Raw genomic sequence first — 16,224 nt, forward strand, 5'->3', positions numbered from 1 at the left:
GCCTGACACATCATCCTGATCATCCTGATCATCCGCAGAAAAGGCAACAAGTTATTTGTCAAATGGCTAGGACTTCCCGAACACAGCTGGATCGATGCAGACAAAGTGATAATATGAGCACCTGGGATGTTATAAAAAGGCTGCCAGAACCTGAACAGCAGATTAAGAGAAATGGCAAGTTGCTGCCTGAAAATATTAGATGTCTTATTGTTGGGCCATCAGCTTGTGGTAAAACTACAGTAATAGTTGATAATTTTTTATTGGCACCCAACTGGTTAGACTGGAAAAATAGGCACTTGTATGTCTTCTCTAAGAGCTTGGAACAATTAAAATATCAGCAGCTGATGAAGCTATATGATGGATTGGATATTGCCACTTTTGAACCAGATGTTAAGCCACTTCATGAATGTCTCGATAATTCTGTTGTTGTGTTTGATGACATTATACTGGATAATCAAAACAAGGTTAGAAATTTCTTTACACAGGGCCGACACAAAAACATTGATTGCTTCTACCTTGCACAGACTTTTTCAAAAATACCCAAGCAGCTGATCCGAGACAACAGCAATTTTATATGTGTGTTTCATCAAGATCATACCAACCTCGAACACATACATGATGAATATGTAGGTGGGGACTTGAGCTACAATGATTTTTCCAAGTTTTGCAGTAGGTGCTGGAACCAGGACAGTTATGGGTTTGTCACAATTGATATGACAAGAAAACCCAATAGTGGCAAATACAGAAATAAAATCAACAATTTTCTAGACATTGAAACATATATAAATAACCATGAAAAGGCCAATCATTGATGATCTTAAATTAAGAGATTATATTGTAAAAAGATTTAAGGGATGGAAATCACAGAACCGAGGAATTTATGAACAACACAAACAAACAGAACAGCCTATAATTGATGCTATTAGTGAATTAGGTAAAAATATCAAAACTGTTACAGAGCAAAATCAAAATTTGATCACAGAGCTTGTACCTGTAGCTGCAAGGAACATATTAGATTATCCATTCACCCCACTTTCCTGTATTCATACACCTAGTCCTGTTGCTCCTCGAAGAATTGAAGCTACTCTGGATCCTATTGAATTGAGTCTTCTTGCTCAAAAATATTTAAGCACACCTAAAGACAACAAAGATGAGGTCTTTGGCTTATATGCTGACACAGAGCGTGATGGTAGCATCATACATAGAATTGGAAATTTCAGAGTAACATTTATGGGAGATGATATAATTGTATATTCAGAATCTCATCTTGGAGAAAGAGGTGCTTTTGTTAAATATCTTGGCACACCTGGATTGTGGGAACTGATGACTAGGAAAAGGCCTGGCAGCTATACAGATCAAGACTATGAGCATTACAAAGAAATATTAATAAAATCAGATGCTCTATACCAGAACAATGATCCCACACAAAAGAGAGTCAAGTCTAGCAGTGGAGCAAAATACAACAACTTAATCAAGCCCATATGGTCACAGATCAAGACAGGTAGTGGAATCAAACAATACAACACCCTGCCTAAAGAATTTGTCTGGGTTGATGATGTCAGGAAACTTGTAGATAGGTTGCTGGTGATAGCTGGGGAGGAAAATGCTGGCAACCACAATTTTTATAATGAAAAGTTTGGAATTATGGACATGATAAGCACCAAATTGTCTAATTTTATAGTGAATGACACTAAGGGGATTGGATATCTTATAAAAATTATTAATACTCTACCACCTAAATTTTGGAATATTTCTGAGGGCCGGGGACTGGTTAATGACATCATAAACAAGCTGCCATTTGAACTACACATTCCAGGCTATCAGTATTGTGGTCCAGGTACAAAATTGGACCATAGATTAAACAGAGGGGACCCTGGTGTTAATCCCCTAGATGCTGCTTGTAGAGACCATGACATAGCATACAACACACATTCTGATCTTGACAAGAGACATGTTGCAGACAAGAAATTAGAAGAGGCTGCATTTGGTAGATTTGTAAGCAAAGATGCTTCTTTAAGTGAAAAAATAGCAGCATTGGGGACCACCATAGCTATGAACACCAAACAAAAACTGGGGTGGGGGCTGTGAATATGTATATAATAAACCTACAATGAAGGCCAAGGGTGTTATGTATCAAATACCTTATGCAGGTCTTAAATCTCTTGGGCCTATTGATAGCCTTTTAACCAAAAAGCAGCGGAAGAAAAAAAATTCTTGTATTGCCAAGGGTCATGGTATGAAATTGTTGCTTAGCACCCCCCAATTAAAAAAATTACAACAATCTAGAAAAAATCACATGTGGGGGGTTTTATATTTACTATCCCGGCCATCTTAGCTGCTCTCGGGGCTGTTGGGAGCTTGGCTGGGGAATCAGCTGCCATAGCAAAAACAGTAATAGATGCCAAGAAAAATAAGGCAGAATTAAATGAATTGAAGCGCCATAACCTGGCCATGGAGAAACAAGGCAAAGGTGTTAAGAGAGCCATGAATAAGTTTAAAAAAAAAACAAGAGCAGCTTACAAACCAAGATATTGAAGCTTTAATCAAGCCACTGGGCATCAAAAATTTTAGAGGTGTGTACATGTCTGATTCTTTACCAGAACAACCACTCAACAAAGAGTGTGGCATTGTTAATTTGGATAAGTACAAAAATCAGGGCACTCACTGGATCTGTTATCTTAAATATTTAAAAGATGAGGCATTTGTGTTTGATTCATTTGGAGGTGTTCCACCTGAAAATTTAGTAAAATATCTAAAATCAACTAATCTTTATTACAATAATGCCCGTGTTCAAAATTTCAAAGATGTTAATTGTGGACATTTGTGTTTATCTGTTCTTAGATATATGTCTCAAATAAATAAACCATCAATTGAAAATTTTCAAAAAGCCTTGTGGTATCTGAAACATCATGGGGGTATTCCATCTCACCAGCCAAAATTCAATATTGAAACTCAAATTGCATGATGACATAGTGTATCCCAAAACAATAGCTCTCAGAGCATTTTATGGCATGTACTTGATCCCTAATATTACTCACCACCACAACACAATTGCAGTAGGGGATCAAAAAATTGTCATCACTCCAGGGCAGTATAATCTGTCCACTCTAAATGCTCAATTACCCAGAGGTATAGTATTAACTCAAAATTCTGTCACTCACAGAGTAGAGATTGTATCTGCTACAGAAACAGTGGATCTGGGTACTATAGGAGAGCTGTTAGGATTTGAGAACAACACAAAACTTGAAGCGGCCATCAAACACACTGCTATTAATATACCTAAATTCTTAGCCATAGAGACTCTGAATATTCACTGTAATGTGGCCGAGGGTATGATCACCAAATCAAATGGCATAGGCACTCACAAACAAACTGGCATCATTGCAACATTTAAACCTAATTCTGAATTTATGGAGCCTATCATCTACAGTCCATCCCCAACATTATATTTTCCTGTGTGCCACAACAGAATAGATAATATTGAATTGATGGTCACTAATGAAAAAGAAGAATTAGTTGATTTTGCTGGAGCCACAACAACTGCAATCATAGATATTAATATTTAAATAAAAATACATACAAAAAAAAATGGAAAATATTGAGAGTTATGAGCTACAATCATTCCCCCCAAACAGGAGGACATTTGCAAATTTAAATCAACCCAACACAGAAATTGAGGTTGATCTTGATGTAGGGGATGGCTTTATACACCCCCACAGAGCAGATCTATACATCAAATTTGATGTTGTAAAGCTCGATGGAACAGATTATCCGGCAAATTCAAATATAAGATTGGTAGACAATTTTGTGCCGCATCTGTTCTCTGAAATTGAGATCAGAAAGCATGGTGTTGTTATAAACAGAATAGATTATCCCGGCATTACCTCCACAGCTTTGGCCACACTAAAATTATCCAAAACCGAGGCTTCTTACTACAAAATAGGTGGATTTGAGGCTGGTGATAAAATTATATCTAAGAGCCACACAGTGCTGTTCCCTATGCGCCTGTTGCCAGGATTCTTTTCAGATTACAAAAATATTATGTGGAAGGGTGGTTTAAGAATCACATTTAGAAGAGCTGCCAATGATAATAATGCTTTGATGAGGTACAGCACATTAAACTCTACAGGGGAAGCTCTGCCCAATACCCTACCTGATGAGGGCAAATGCATTATTCAGACTATGGAGCTAAGAATCCCAGTTGTTGAATATGAAGCCAGTTATGCTCTTAAATACAAAGCAGATATAATAAAAAATCCACAGATTCCTTTACAATTTTATACATATCAATGTGTACAGAAGCCCGCATCTGGTACCTATTATGAGTTTGATGCTACAAATTCATTCTCCAGTATACAATATGAGATGCCGGATTTTGTGGTGGTATTGTTTCAGACTGGAAGACACAATAATCAGGAAAAAAATTCAAGTAAATTTGATAGCTGCAACATCAAGAACATATATCTTAAAAATGGCAGAAATGAGGTATTTCCTAGAGAAAATTATAATTTAGACATGTCCAAGGATGATTTCCTTAAATTATATGAGGCATTTTCATCATACAAAAGGGTCACTACTGGCAATACTGACATGTATTACACACCAGATGAATTCAAAGCACAGAGACCCATGTTTGTAATCAACACTTCAAAAAGAAAACAAGTTGTGGTTAATGATAGAACAAATATTAAAATTATCTGTGAATTCCATGAGGCATTACCTGATGACACCATATGTAGTGTTATTCTCATAGGGGAAAAATCTTATCTTTATGATGTAAGAAATGAGAGAGTCACAGAACAATTCTAGAAGAATTACATTATCTTAATATTAGATAAACAAATTGAACCTGGTATCCAATTGAACTTAAACCGGAAGTAAATATGTGTGTGTGTGTGGGTGGGTGTGGGTGTGTATGTGGGTGGGTGTAGGTGTGTATGTGGGTGGGTGTGGCTTAGTTTTAGGTGTGGGCAAAAAAAATATCAAGAGAGGCTTATTTTTGACAGGTTTATGGACAACAATCTCACAGAAGTGCCTTTTGTAAGTGTAGACAAATCAATCTGAGGGGGGTCATACTTTCTCAGGAACTTCCCGAGGGTATTTTTACAAAAATCTTGGATTAGACGGGGTTCCACACTTGAGCAAAAAGCTCATATGGGCATGTTGAGCTTGTTTTAAGTGTAGACAAATCAATCTGAGGGGGGTCATACTTTCTCGTCCTGGTTGTAGGTCCAATTACACTACTCCGGTACTACGGGAAAGAATTCTACGGCAACAACGGAGTCTGCCTGCCTCTTCACATCCACGACGCTTTCGCAAAGGTAGATTGATTATCCCTCCGAAATAGAGTTCAGAATGCTTCTATCCTGTTATAGCTTTCTTCAGAATGACGGTGCTATGGCTCATAGTCATCACGGTGGCCCTTATGCCGCTCAGAGGGCTCCGGTACTACGGGAAAGAATTCTACGGCAACAACGAAGTCTGCCTGCCTCTTCACATCCACGACGCTTTCGCAAAGGTAGATTGATTATCCCTCCGAAATAGAGTTCAGAATGCTTCTATCCTGTCATAGTTTTCTTCAGAATGACGGTGCTCTGGCCCATAGCCATCACGGTGGCCCTTATGTCGCTCAGCGGGTTCCGGTACTACGAGACAGAATTCTACGGCTGCAACGGAGTCTGCCTGCCTCTTCATATCCACGACGCCTTTGCAAAGGTAGATGGATTGTCCCTCCGAAATAGAGTTCAGAATGCTTCTATCCTGTCATAGTTTTCTTCAGAATGACGGTGCTCTGGCCCATAGCCATCACGGTGGCCCTTATGTCGCTCAGCGGGTTCCGGTACTACGAGACAGAATTCTACGGCTACAACGGAGTCTGCCTGCCTCTTCATATCCACGACGCCTTTGCAAAGGTAGATGGATTGTCCCTCCGAAATAGAGTTCAGAATGCTTCTATCCTGTTATAGCTTTCTTCAGAATGACGGTGCTATGGCTCATAGTCATCACGGTGGCCCTTATGCCGCTCAGAGGGCTCCGGTACTACGGGACAAAATTCTACGGCAACAACGGAGTCTGCCTGCCTCTTCACATCCACGATGCCTTCGCAAAGGTAGATGGATTGTCCCTCCGAAATAGAGTTCGGAATGCTTCTATGAACCCTTTGCGTCTCAGCGCGATGTGCTAACCATTCGGCCACAGGGTCCGGCTACATTTAATTATTAAAACCTCTATTAATAACACTAATATTTACATTGTTACTTTCTACTGGGGCCGGGAGTACTCAGCAGCCATGTTTATGCTTGTGACCGCCATTGCCCTCGGCTCCATAGGCTTCGCGTACTTCACAATGCTTTCGATGATAAGATAACCCAGGCTCTCTCTCAGGTCCGCACAGGATAGGGAGGGCCTTTGTCTAATTAGAACTCTATTAATTGCTCAACTAACATTAACCTCCTTTTCTCCTATCTTCTAGGGCTGGGAGTATTCAGCAGCCATGTTCATGGTTGTGACCGCCATAGCCCTTGGCTTCATAGGCTTCGCGTACTTGAAGATGCTTTCGGTGATCAGAGAGTCCAGGCTGTCCCTCAGGTCCACACAGGAGAGGCAGGACCGTGTTGTAGCTCAGAGGTTTGCAGTCATCGTGGGAACAGATTGCCTCTGCTGGGTACCAGTCATTGTCATCAAAATATTGGCTGTACTAGGTGAGTGAAAACCATATTCAAGTTTTAGAAAGATTCACTCCTTCAGCAAATAAATAATTTTCAACTTTCATTGAAATAGAAATTGTCGGTGAGTCGGGACTGAGCTATTTGCACCACTCATATAATACAGGGTCGACAACTTTACCATAACTAAAATGAACACATGTTTCTGGGGACTAAAATCGTCTTGCTCAGGTTTGAACCTAAGAGATAAGCACATAAAAGGACAGGACAGAGGACAACACATACCCCTACAGATGTTTATAATGGCCGTAGATTCAGATGCCAGAGACTCGTTATCCTGCACAAATCTAGTTTACCGGGATGTACTACTTGGAAGGAGGGTTGACACTTGAGTGCCTTCAATAAAGTTATCTCCTCACACCACAAATTATTACAATTAGTGGTAATGCTACTGAAATGTAGGTATTTGTGAATTTGCTTGTTTTACCGTAATGTTACGTTAGTCCTTTAGCTGGCTTAACTACTTGGCTGCGAGAGGTTTTTTTTTTTTAAATGTGAGGAGGCGGAATCAATGCTCTTGCCCCTAACGAATATTTCTCGTAACTAAACGAGGGGGGGGGGAGAGTCATGCCTGATACGGATCAGAAGGTAATTAAACACTGATAATAAAAGGGAACCAATTGTCACCACTGTACCTGTAGGTGTTTCCGTGGTGCTGTCCTACGGTCAGTGTCTATTTTGGGCATACCCAAACCTCCGAGCGGACCCACTCTACGGTGCACACACCAAGGCTACTCGCTTCCGACTATTCTGACCACTAACCTCCGACTGTCAAGGCGACCTCTCTTCACAGGTGAGTTGGCTGGTGTTTGCTGATTTAGCACTTAGGCTCCGGCTCGTGACAAAAATAATGTGCAGAATGTGGCGGACATCGGGATCAAAGAATGCTATCCGTAAAGATCCAATTCCGACAATCCCCAGAAATGACTGAGGAGAATAACTTTAGAAATCAGTTACCATGGTTACCTGCATAACAATTCTCATTATTTTTCTTACAGATGTTTGTTGCGAACTCAAACTCAAGGAGGTGCATTACATTGTATATTTATTGCAGTTTTGTTTGCGTTATGTTGCATTTTATGCCATTCAAAGTAATTCAAACAATAGAATGATTGATGAACAGGGGAGGGAAGGGACGTGCATTCCCAAATAATTGGACAGTTCCGAGAAATGCCAGAAAGGGCAGGTTCGTACTCTGAATTATAAGCAATATAGAAAGAATATTTTTAAAAAATGTTAATCTCTGCCTACAAAAACGTGTTTATGAATTTATGATCGATTTGTTCACATTGGCTGCATGTGTTGTAGGTGAGAAGAACCGCCAACACATCGATACCATGTAACTCACAGCTCCAAGACTCTAACGTTGTTAATCTTAGATCACGACGGGGTAAACTGTAGGTTTTAATGTAATAATAATAATAATAATAATAATAATAATAACAAATAATTTGGGATTATATACAAGGTTTGATGGAGAATAATTTAGGACTTGCGCTGTTACTAATTGCAGTTGCAAATCTCCCTCAAAAATTCTTCTGTAAATCCTTCGGTTATAATATTCTGATGTTCCTAGAACAGCGCTGTACGACACTAGGGGTCCCGGGTTGGTTGATTGATTGATTGATTATCTTTATTTTACTTCGTTTTTTGTGCCACTTATGGCTAATTTGCGAAGATGGGATGAGTAATGATATGATGACATTGATGAATGGACACTCACAAACATCCATATCCAGGCCGGGACTCGAAACCGGGAACCTTGGCGTCGTATTCGATGCACTAACCACTCCGCCACGGGGGCCGGCGAGTCTCGGGTTGGAATCCCGGCATAGGCGATTTTGGTGAGTTTCTCTTCAATTATTTTATCCCCACATCACTCATCCTCATCGTCGTGATTATCCAAAAGTGGCAGAAAAAGAGACGCTAAATAAAGAAAATCAATTCAATTCAAATCAGATATTCTGTTGTGGACCAACTTAGTAAAAATGGCAGAGCATTTTACTCGTAGTCAGACTTTACCTTGCTAGAAATTACTTACCCGTAAATTTGAAACACGTTGCAAGAGTATCACCGGCAAAGACAGTTTCAAACAGATATGAAAGCGAGAAACCATACCTGGCTCAGCAGCTCAGTTGCTATGTATGTAAACAAAGAAATAAGTATAGCACAGAAATATGAACATAAAAGACTCACTGCTGCATTATACATGTAGCTAAATGAAGATTTAAAAAAGTTGTTAGAGTAAAGGCAATGTTTGACAGAGGGTCTGGTTCGAGTCCTGGTCGAGCTTGCATTGTTACTAAAATGTCCATGTAGTTAACGTAATTTTCGATACGGTGATACCTATTCTTCTTAAACTATGAATTATTTCTCCTATTCGTAGCTCAGTTTTCCTTTGTTCATAGCTTAACATTAATATTATGTGATTAATCATCTAAATTTTTCAACAATATCTTGATAAGGGCTGTTTAAGTTTGTTTCTATTCGACTTTATGCTCGTATAGGCTAATCCGGACTGGATCAGTTTCAAGTGGAATCCTGAACAACAAATCGTGCTCGCACTGAGGGTTGAACCTAGGAAACCTTGTTTGAATGAAGAGAACGTTAATCATTACCCCACCAGGCATAAAATCATATCTTGTTATCGCACCAGTTTTCATGCATTTAAATTCCCCTTATGAGAGCGCTTTTGAATATATGTATTTGCAAAGCATTTACGCTATTTGGGCCAACTACAATGGTTCGTTTTATTCACGATACTTTGCACCGAGAGCTATTTTAGCACAAAGGAAGTTACTTTCATGAAATCTCTCAATGCAGAAAACAGACAAATTCCTAATATTCAAAAGTAAAAGACTAACAGAAATTAAATACAATATTGATTGAATTAATGCACATGAATATGATGTTTAAATTACCAGTTATTAGAATTACAGGGTGATTAAAAAATCCGGTCCCATAGGCAACTCCGTTATTAGTGCACACGAAAAATGGAAAGAGGGGAAAGTTGTAGGAAATATGTAAGTTTCAATCTAAAGTGCTTGAATTTTCAACATATCGTGCACCGTTCAGGCTGTACTCTGGTACGAGCCTCATTGGTAGACGAAAACGCCACATGCTTATCTCAGAATACTGTATGCATCGCAAAACTGCACAGTACTGGGTAAATTAAGAATTGATGACCATAATTACAGACAAAGTAAACATGTAAGAAACGTGAATGTGAAGTACGCACAGTAGCACAGTGTGAAGTCCATATTGTAGCCTGATTCTCAATTGTGCCTATTAGGCTTGGCTATTCTAATCGTCTAGCAAGGGAGAGGCACGTGTGTCACATGTTAACGTTCGAGAGTGACGTTAGCTCTCGAAAGCTCGGAAGCCTATTCGGAAATCACCTGGTTAATATCCCGAGAGAACCTCTTCAATAAAAATCTAATCAAAATTTCCTGGTTCGAAATTATCCTGATGAATCTGTGTACAGTCACCGGCAATAAATATGGGATACCTAGACTTTGAAACACTCATTTCCATGTATGGTGTTGTGTGTGTTGCCGAACAGCACTTACTAGTGTTACTGCTGTCAAAAATATTTGCACGGCCACGGTGCGGGACATAGTTGAAGTATTGATTGATTTGTTTTGTTTCACTTCGCTTTTTGTGCCACTTTTGGCTAATTTGCGAAGATGGGGATGGGTGATGATATGATGAAATTGATGAATGGACACTCACAAACATCCATGCCCAGGCCGGGATTCGAACCCAAGACCCCTGGCTTCGTAGCGCGATGTGTTAACCACTCCGCCACGGGAGCTGGCTATAGTTGAAGTAGTATTTAAAAAATCTGGATAGATCTTTTCTAGTTTTTACTATTATCGACATACTTTGCCCAATAGAAGTTTGCAATCCACATAAATAATATAACAGGAAATAAATTACATACTCGAGAAGATACAGATCTCTATTGGCCAACGTTCAGAAGACACGTTGTCGGCAACTATAAAGCAATCAACTAGACTGATTAGTGTGACACAGCGAGGTAGCGAAGCGAATCATACCCAGATTAAATAATCGCTCAGCTAACAAGTGAGAGCTTCTTTACTAATTAATATTGAATGAGCCCCACGGCATGAAAAATTAGAATTCGCGATTGTCAGATTGAATTGAATTGAAAAGTCTTTTTATTTAGTATAGAGAGAGATTCAGCCTTGGGCTGCTCTACCACCTAACTCTGGTGATTAAAAGTTACAATACATATATTTATAATACTGAAATCAAATATATAACATAACGTGAATTAATTTGACATAAATGAAAAATAATAAAATTTTAATAGAATACAATGACAGATACATTAACACTCTCACACACACACGCACGCACATACACGCGATATACATAACGCAATTTCCAAATCGAGACTAAAATACGTACCTTGCACACAGATTGAAATATTCGTTGTGTCAGATAAGTGTTTGCAAAATACATGGTTTTACTTTACTTGGATCTTGTTGCTTATCCGTACGAGCTAAAGCTCAATGCTCAGATGTGGAGTTCCTTAGCGAAAACAGTCAACAATTTGTTGTTAAATGAGCAAACATTTTATGTAATATCGTGACGCGAAAAGGCTTCTAGATTGCAGAATGAATATGGACTTTACTTGAGATACAGCGCTTCTGTGTTTATGGGTGCATGTCTCCCTTTTCTTTAAATTATTAACTACTATGTTTGTAGCTTTCGCTCTTATTTTCTCAGGTTTTGTGTAGTTTCCTTTCGTTCTAACTTTTATTATATTGTTACCATTTCTTTTTCAATAGATATTCTGTTATTTATCTTCTCTCCTTCTATTTCTCCCTTTCTATCTCTCTCTCTCCCTCTCCCTCTCTATCTTTCTTTCTCCATCCATCACTTCCTTATCTTTCTCTCTCTCTCTCTCTTTTTCTGTTTCTCTCTATCTCTCTTTCTCTGGTTTCTCTACTTATTTTCCTTTTCCCTTCGTTCACTTCCTACCTCTCTCTCTTTATCTCTGACTCTGACTTCCACGCTCTCTCTCTCTCTCTCTCTCTCTCTCTCTCTCTATCAGTCTATTTCGCTTTCCCTCTCTACCTCGCTTCTATATTTCACTTACTTCATTTATTTCCGTCTCACTTTGTGCCTCGTTTCTATACTTCTCTTTCTAGTCCATTTCGTTAACTTTTCTTTGCTTTCTCTCTTTATTTCTCCGGTGGAGGCACATAGTGGTTCGGATTCCACTTTAAACTGTAGGTCCAGTCTCGATTAGCCTTTCTGTGCATAAAGTGGACTTAAAACAACAATTCAATCTTGATTTCTCACTTTGTTTCTCTCTCTCTTTATCTTTCTCTGTATCTTTCTCTGCCTTGCTTCTGAATTTATCTTTTTTCTTTATCTCACATTGTCTCCTTTCTCTATACTTCTCTTCCTAGTCCCTTTCGTTTACTTTCTTGTTCCCCCCCCTCTCTCTCTCTCTCTCTCTCTCTCTGCTTCTTTGTTTCTATTCATTTTATTTCCTTCTTTTATTTCTCTCCATGTCTTCGCTTATCTATTTCTCTTCATTTCAGTCTGACGCTTCTTTCATACCTTTTCTTTTCCTTTCGCTTAAATTGTTCCTATCCTCTGCTGGCACGTAGAGATGACGTCAGTTCATCCTGGTGAATGTCCCATGGTTTAGACCTTCTCCCCTCCGTTGACTCTGAAAGAGATCCTGCACCTGCAATTGACGTTAAAAACGCACCACACCATAACTTTGTATTGAGCCTCCTCAATGGCGTAGTGGTAACGCCGCCGCCTTGCAATGAACCGATCTCGTTCGAGTTCGATTCCTAGTTCGGATTCCACTGTAGTTCCACTCCCGATTAGCCTATCTATGCATAAAGTCAACTTAAATAATTATGAACTGGTAATGTATTCTTTCAACAATATTATTATCAGAAGGAAGTGATTTTTGAAGAATATTTACGATAATAAAGAAAGTCAGAAGCCTCCCAAAACTTCTCTAATTTATGTAGACAAAAAAAACTACTTGCAGATATGTCCAGCTACACCATCCAATGCAGTAAAACATTTCAGGTATAAAGACAGAATTTCTTCAGAATGAAAACCTTATTAAGTATCCATGTTACGCTCAGTCAGTGTTATATTGTTGATCGTCGATCCAATGTATCCATTTATTAAGGCGCGTCCCCACTATCCCAGTTGACCCGCGCGCAAAAGCCGAGCAAGTGGGTATGTGTCGTCGACCTGTGTCGACAGGCCAGTTGCCAGGCCGATTTCAACCCGACTAGCGGTTTCTTTCAAAGGAAATCGTGCCGACGCTCAAAGTGGAGGACGCACCGAGTGGCGCAGAGCCTGTCTAGAGGGGTTGAGAAAGGATTAGGTCTTGTTTCTTCAACCTTTGATCATGGAGTAGAGTAGACGGAGTCACAAATTGTAGGATTGTAGAAATATAAAACAACTTATAACTTATTTTAAACCTTTAAAAATACGACATTGTTTTTTACAATTGTTTAGAACGTTTAAAACATGTGTTGTAGCGTTTTTTTAGACTTGTTTAAAACACATTTTGATACTTGATATTTGCGTGTTTTGTAACTTTGTAACGTGTATAACGAACCTGAGAGTTTAAGATTTTATATTTATAAGAAGTTAAGATTTTTAAAATGTTTGTTATTTCAAATAATGTGCAAGTTGTCACAGATAATTATAGTTAGATTGATACAGTTGTAGTTGGAACTTTTATATATGTTTATAAATACGTCAAAATCTGTTCGTGTTGACGTCACTTTCTAATCTCAGCCGAGGAAGTGAACTAACCTGAATGTTTCTCACCTGACGACAGACTGAGTTTGAAAAACAATTGAAGGTGAAGATTAATAAGAACTTGGAAACGGAGAGAATTGAAGTATAGATTTTGGTTTTCGAGTTTTGTTCTTGCCGATAAGTTCAAAGTAAACAATTAATTATGTTCTTTGACTTTCGCTTTATGTGAGGGAATTGCCCAACGTTAGTATTGAATGTTCTAGTGTTGTACTGGTAAGTGATTATGAAATATACGCGTTTATAAAACTGCGTTTTAACTTTGAAAACAGTGTTGTGTTTCTTTTCTACCCAGCAAGCCCTGATGATTTGCAGATTCTCATGTTCCCGACTAAAGGAGTAGCTGACTAACTTTTGTGATGACTGGTGTCCAACCGGGGGACGTAGCACGTGTAGCAGTGTCCACGTTACAAATATGTATATAAACTTAATATTTTTCTTTGTTTTGTACTTATAATTTTATATGTTAGTGGTTAATTACCAAGGAATGTGGAACACACCTCGTATATAAACTATACATCCTGATGTTAAATATAAGTTCCAAGAGTTTGTTTCTTTCTGCCAGCAAGCTGAGCTGGAAGTTTATTATCGGTGACAACAATGCAAGAAAGCTAACGCTATTGTGTAAGAGCCAGGCAGACTCAACCTTATGAAAACGTTGTCACAGGGAAAAGACGAAAGATTAGGCTGTTTTTTCAACGCTATATCTGTCGTGTCCCTTGGCGGACAATAATTAGACTAATATCATAATAATCCCTGATTCTTTTACTGCAAGACAGTGTATTCAGAATTTAGTTACGTTAAGGTAAAAGAATGTTATGCCCGCGAAAGACAAAACCTGTATATAAATAATTTTTGCTTAAGATTTTGACGTTGTAAATTTTCTTTCTTTTTCTTTGTTGTCATATCGCGTGGCCGTTGCAGGGAGAGAGGGGAGTTGGAAGAAGTCATACTCACTGGTCAAATTAAATACTGAGTGTAACAATTAAAATTATATTGCATATTTATTATTCACAGAAGGGTAAAAATAGTAAATTTTACGTGTAGCTAATTATGTTCCTCATTGATATTTTATTAATTTGTATTTTATTGTAATGCAAAATTGATGTTAAGATAAAAGTTGGTAAATCCTTCACAGCACCGAGATATGCTATATAAGCAGCGAAGCTCGGTGACCCGTGGCCTTTGTACAGAGGGGGCCACTCCGCGATTTGCACGTTATTGGCTAGAGCTTGTGACGTCACCAAGCGGACACGAGCGGAAGAAAGCTATGCGTAGAATGTAGCAAATGGTCCATGAAACGTGTTGTTTTCATGCATCTTTTGATATTATACACCAAAGCTGTTAATTTAATTTGACAACAAGAGATCAAATACGCGATAGAAGAATACATTTATTCCGAAACAATGCATAGTTTATTTTTTGCGTGATATCTTGTCGCTGTAGTCCACTGCCGGCTTTTCTTTCCAGCTAACCTATTGCATTTATTTTAAATGTATAATTCTAGGGAAAGTTCTTGTCCGGGCATATTCTGATATGAATTTTTACTGAATGTCCTGGAATTTCCCTTTAATATTTTTACGCTACTTTTAAGATTCTCCAGTTGATCGCCACGATGAGGATAAATTTGTTTTTGTTATTTAGTGTCTCCTTCCACTTTTGGCTAATCGCGACGAACAGGATGAGTGATAATTAGTTTAAATTGATGAAGGTACACTCGCAGCAGGCACGTATCCAAGGGGGAGCTTAGGGGGCTCGAGCCCCCCAAAAAGTTTTCTGTTTACAATAGATAAAATGAGGTATTTGGTTTCTTGTGGTGGGAAATAAAATAATGTGACGATAATTTAAGGAGAGAAATAATTATCGAGTCAAGCACGTATCCAAGGTGGGAATCAGGGGGCTCCAGCAACCCCTTCAGGAAATTACGCTACATAAAATTAGGTTCATGGCTTCATGAATAATGTGATGATAATTTGAGATAAATAATTTTTGAGCCAAGACACAGAATGTTCTATAACCCTGTTATTGTTAATAGCGCGTATCCAAGGTGGGATCAGGGTGGCTGGAGTCCCCCCTTAATTTTTTTTTAAAGTTTACACTACATAAAATTAGGTTTTTGTTTTCTTGAATAGTGTGCCGATAATATAAGGAGAGAAATACTTACCAAGGCAACTCGGAGAATGTTATATAACCCTGTTGTTGATAATATTGCATTAAAACTTTTTTTTGAGCTTTCAGTGTTGTCGCTGCACTATGTAAAGACTTGTCAGCATTTGGAAGCTGCAAACGTAGCGCCACACGTAGGGCGATTCATTGTAATTTTTTAATCTGTGGAAAGCGGGAGAGGAAACGTTCATGAATAAGAGAAGGAGTCGAACTACTGGCAACATTAACGAATCGTTTTATCTGCGGAACATTCTAGAATATAATGAGGTTAAAATACGTGGCTTCAATTTCCAAGTTGATCTGTACAACAGAATCTGTTAATGAGAATTCAAAGGTAAGTGTGACAGTTCATTCATACTGTCGATTAGTGATCCGTCAGTGTCCATTGGTGGCTTTATAAGATCTAGTGATTCGAAGATGAAAAGGACTAAATACCGTAAAGTGACGAAGTCTACTATTAGTTCCAGTTGGGGTCCAAAGCTGAAGACATCATTGACGA

At 38.7% G+C, this 16,224-nt stretch overlaps 1 protein-coding gene across 1 annotated transcript in view; it reads left to right on the forward strand.

The window, feature by feature from the left end:
* LOC145990474 (uncharacterized) overlaps positions 1-16,224 on the forward strand; it is a 462,687-nt gene that overhangs the window by 416,697 nt on the left and 29,766 nt on the right. The window contains exon 17 of the mRNA XM_083126168.1: positions 6,473-6,701. Coding sequence (XP_082982294.1) covers positions 6,473-6,701 — 229 coding nt within the window. The remainder of the gene's footprint in view (positions 1-6,472; positions 6,702-16,224) is intronic.

Source organism: Lepisma saccharinum, chromosome 7 (genome assembly GCF_977018435.1).
Source record: "Lepisma saccharinum chromosome 7, izLepSacc3.1, whole genome shotgun sequence".
NCBI classification, from domain to species: Eukaryota; Metazoa; Arthropoda; class Insecta; order Zygentoma; family Lepismatidae; genus Lepisma; species Lepisma saccharinum.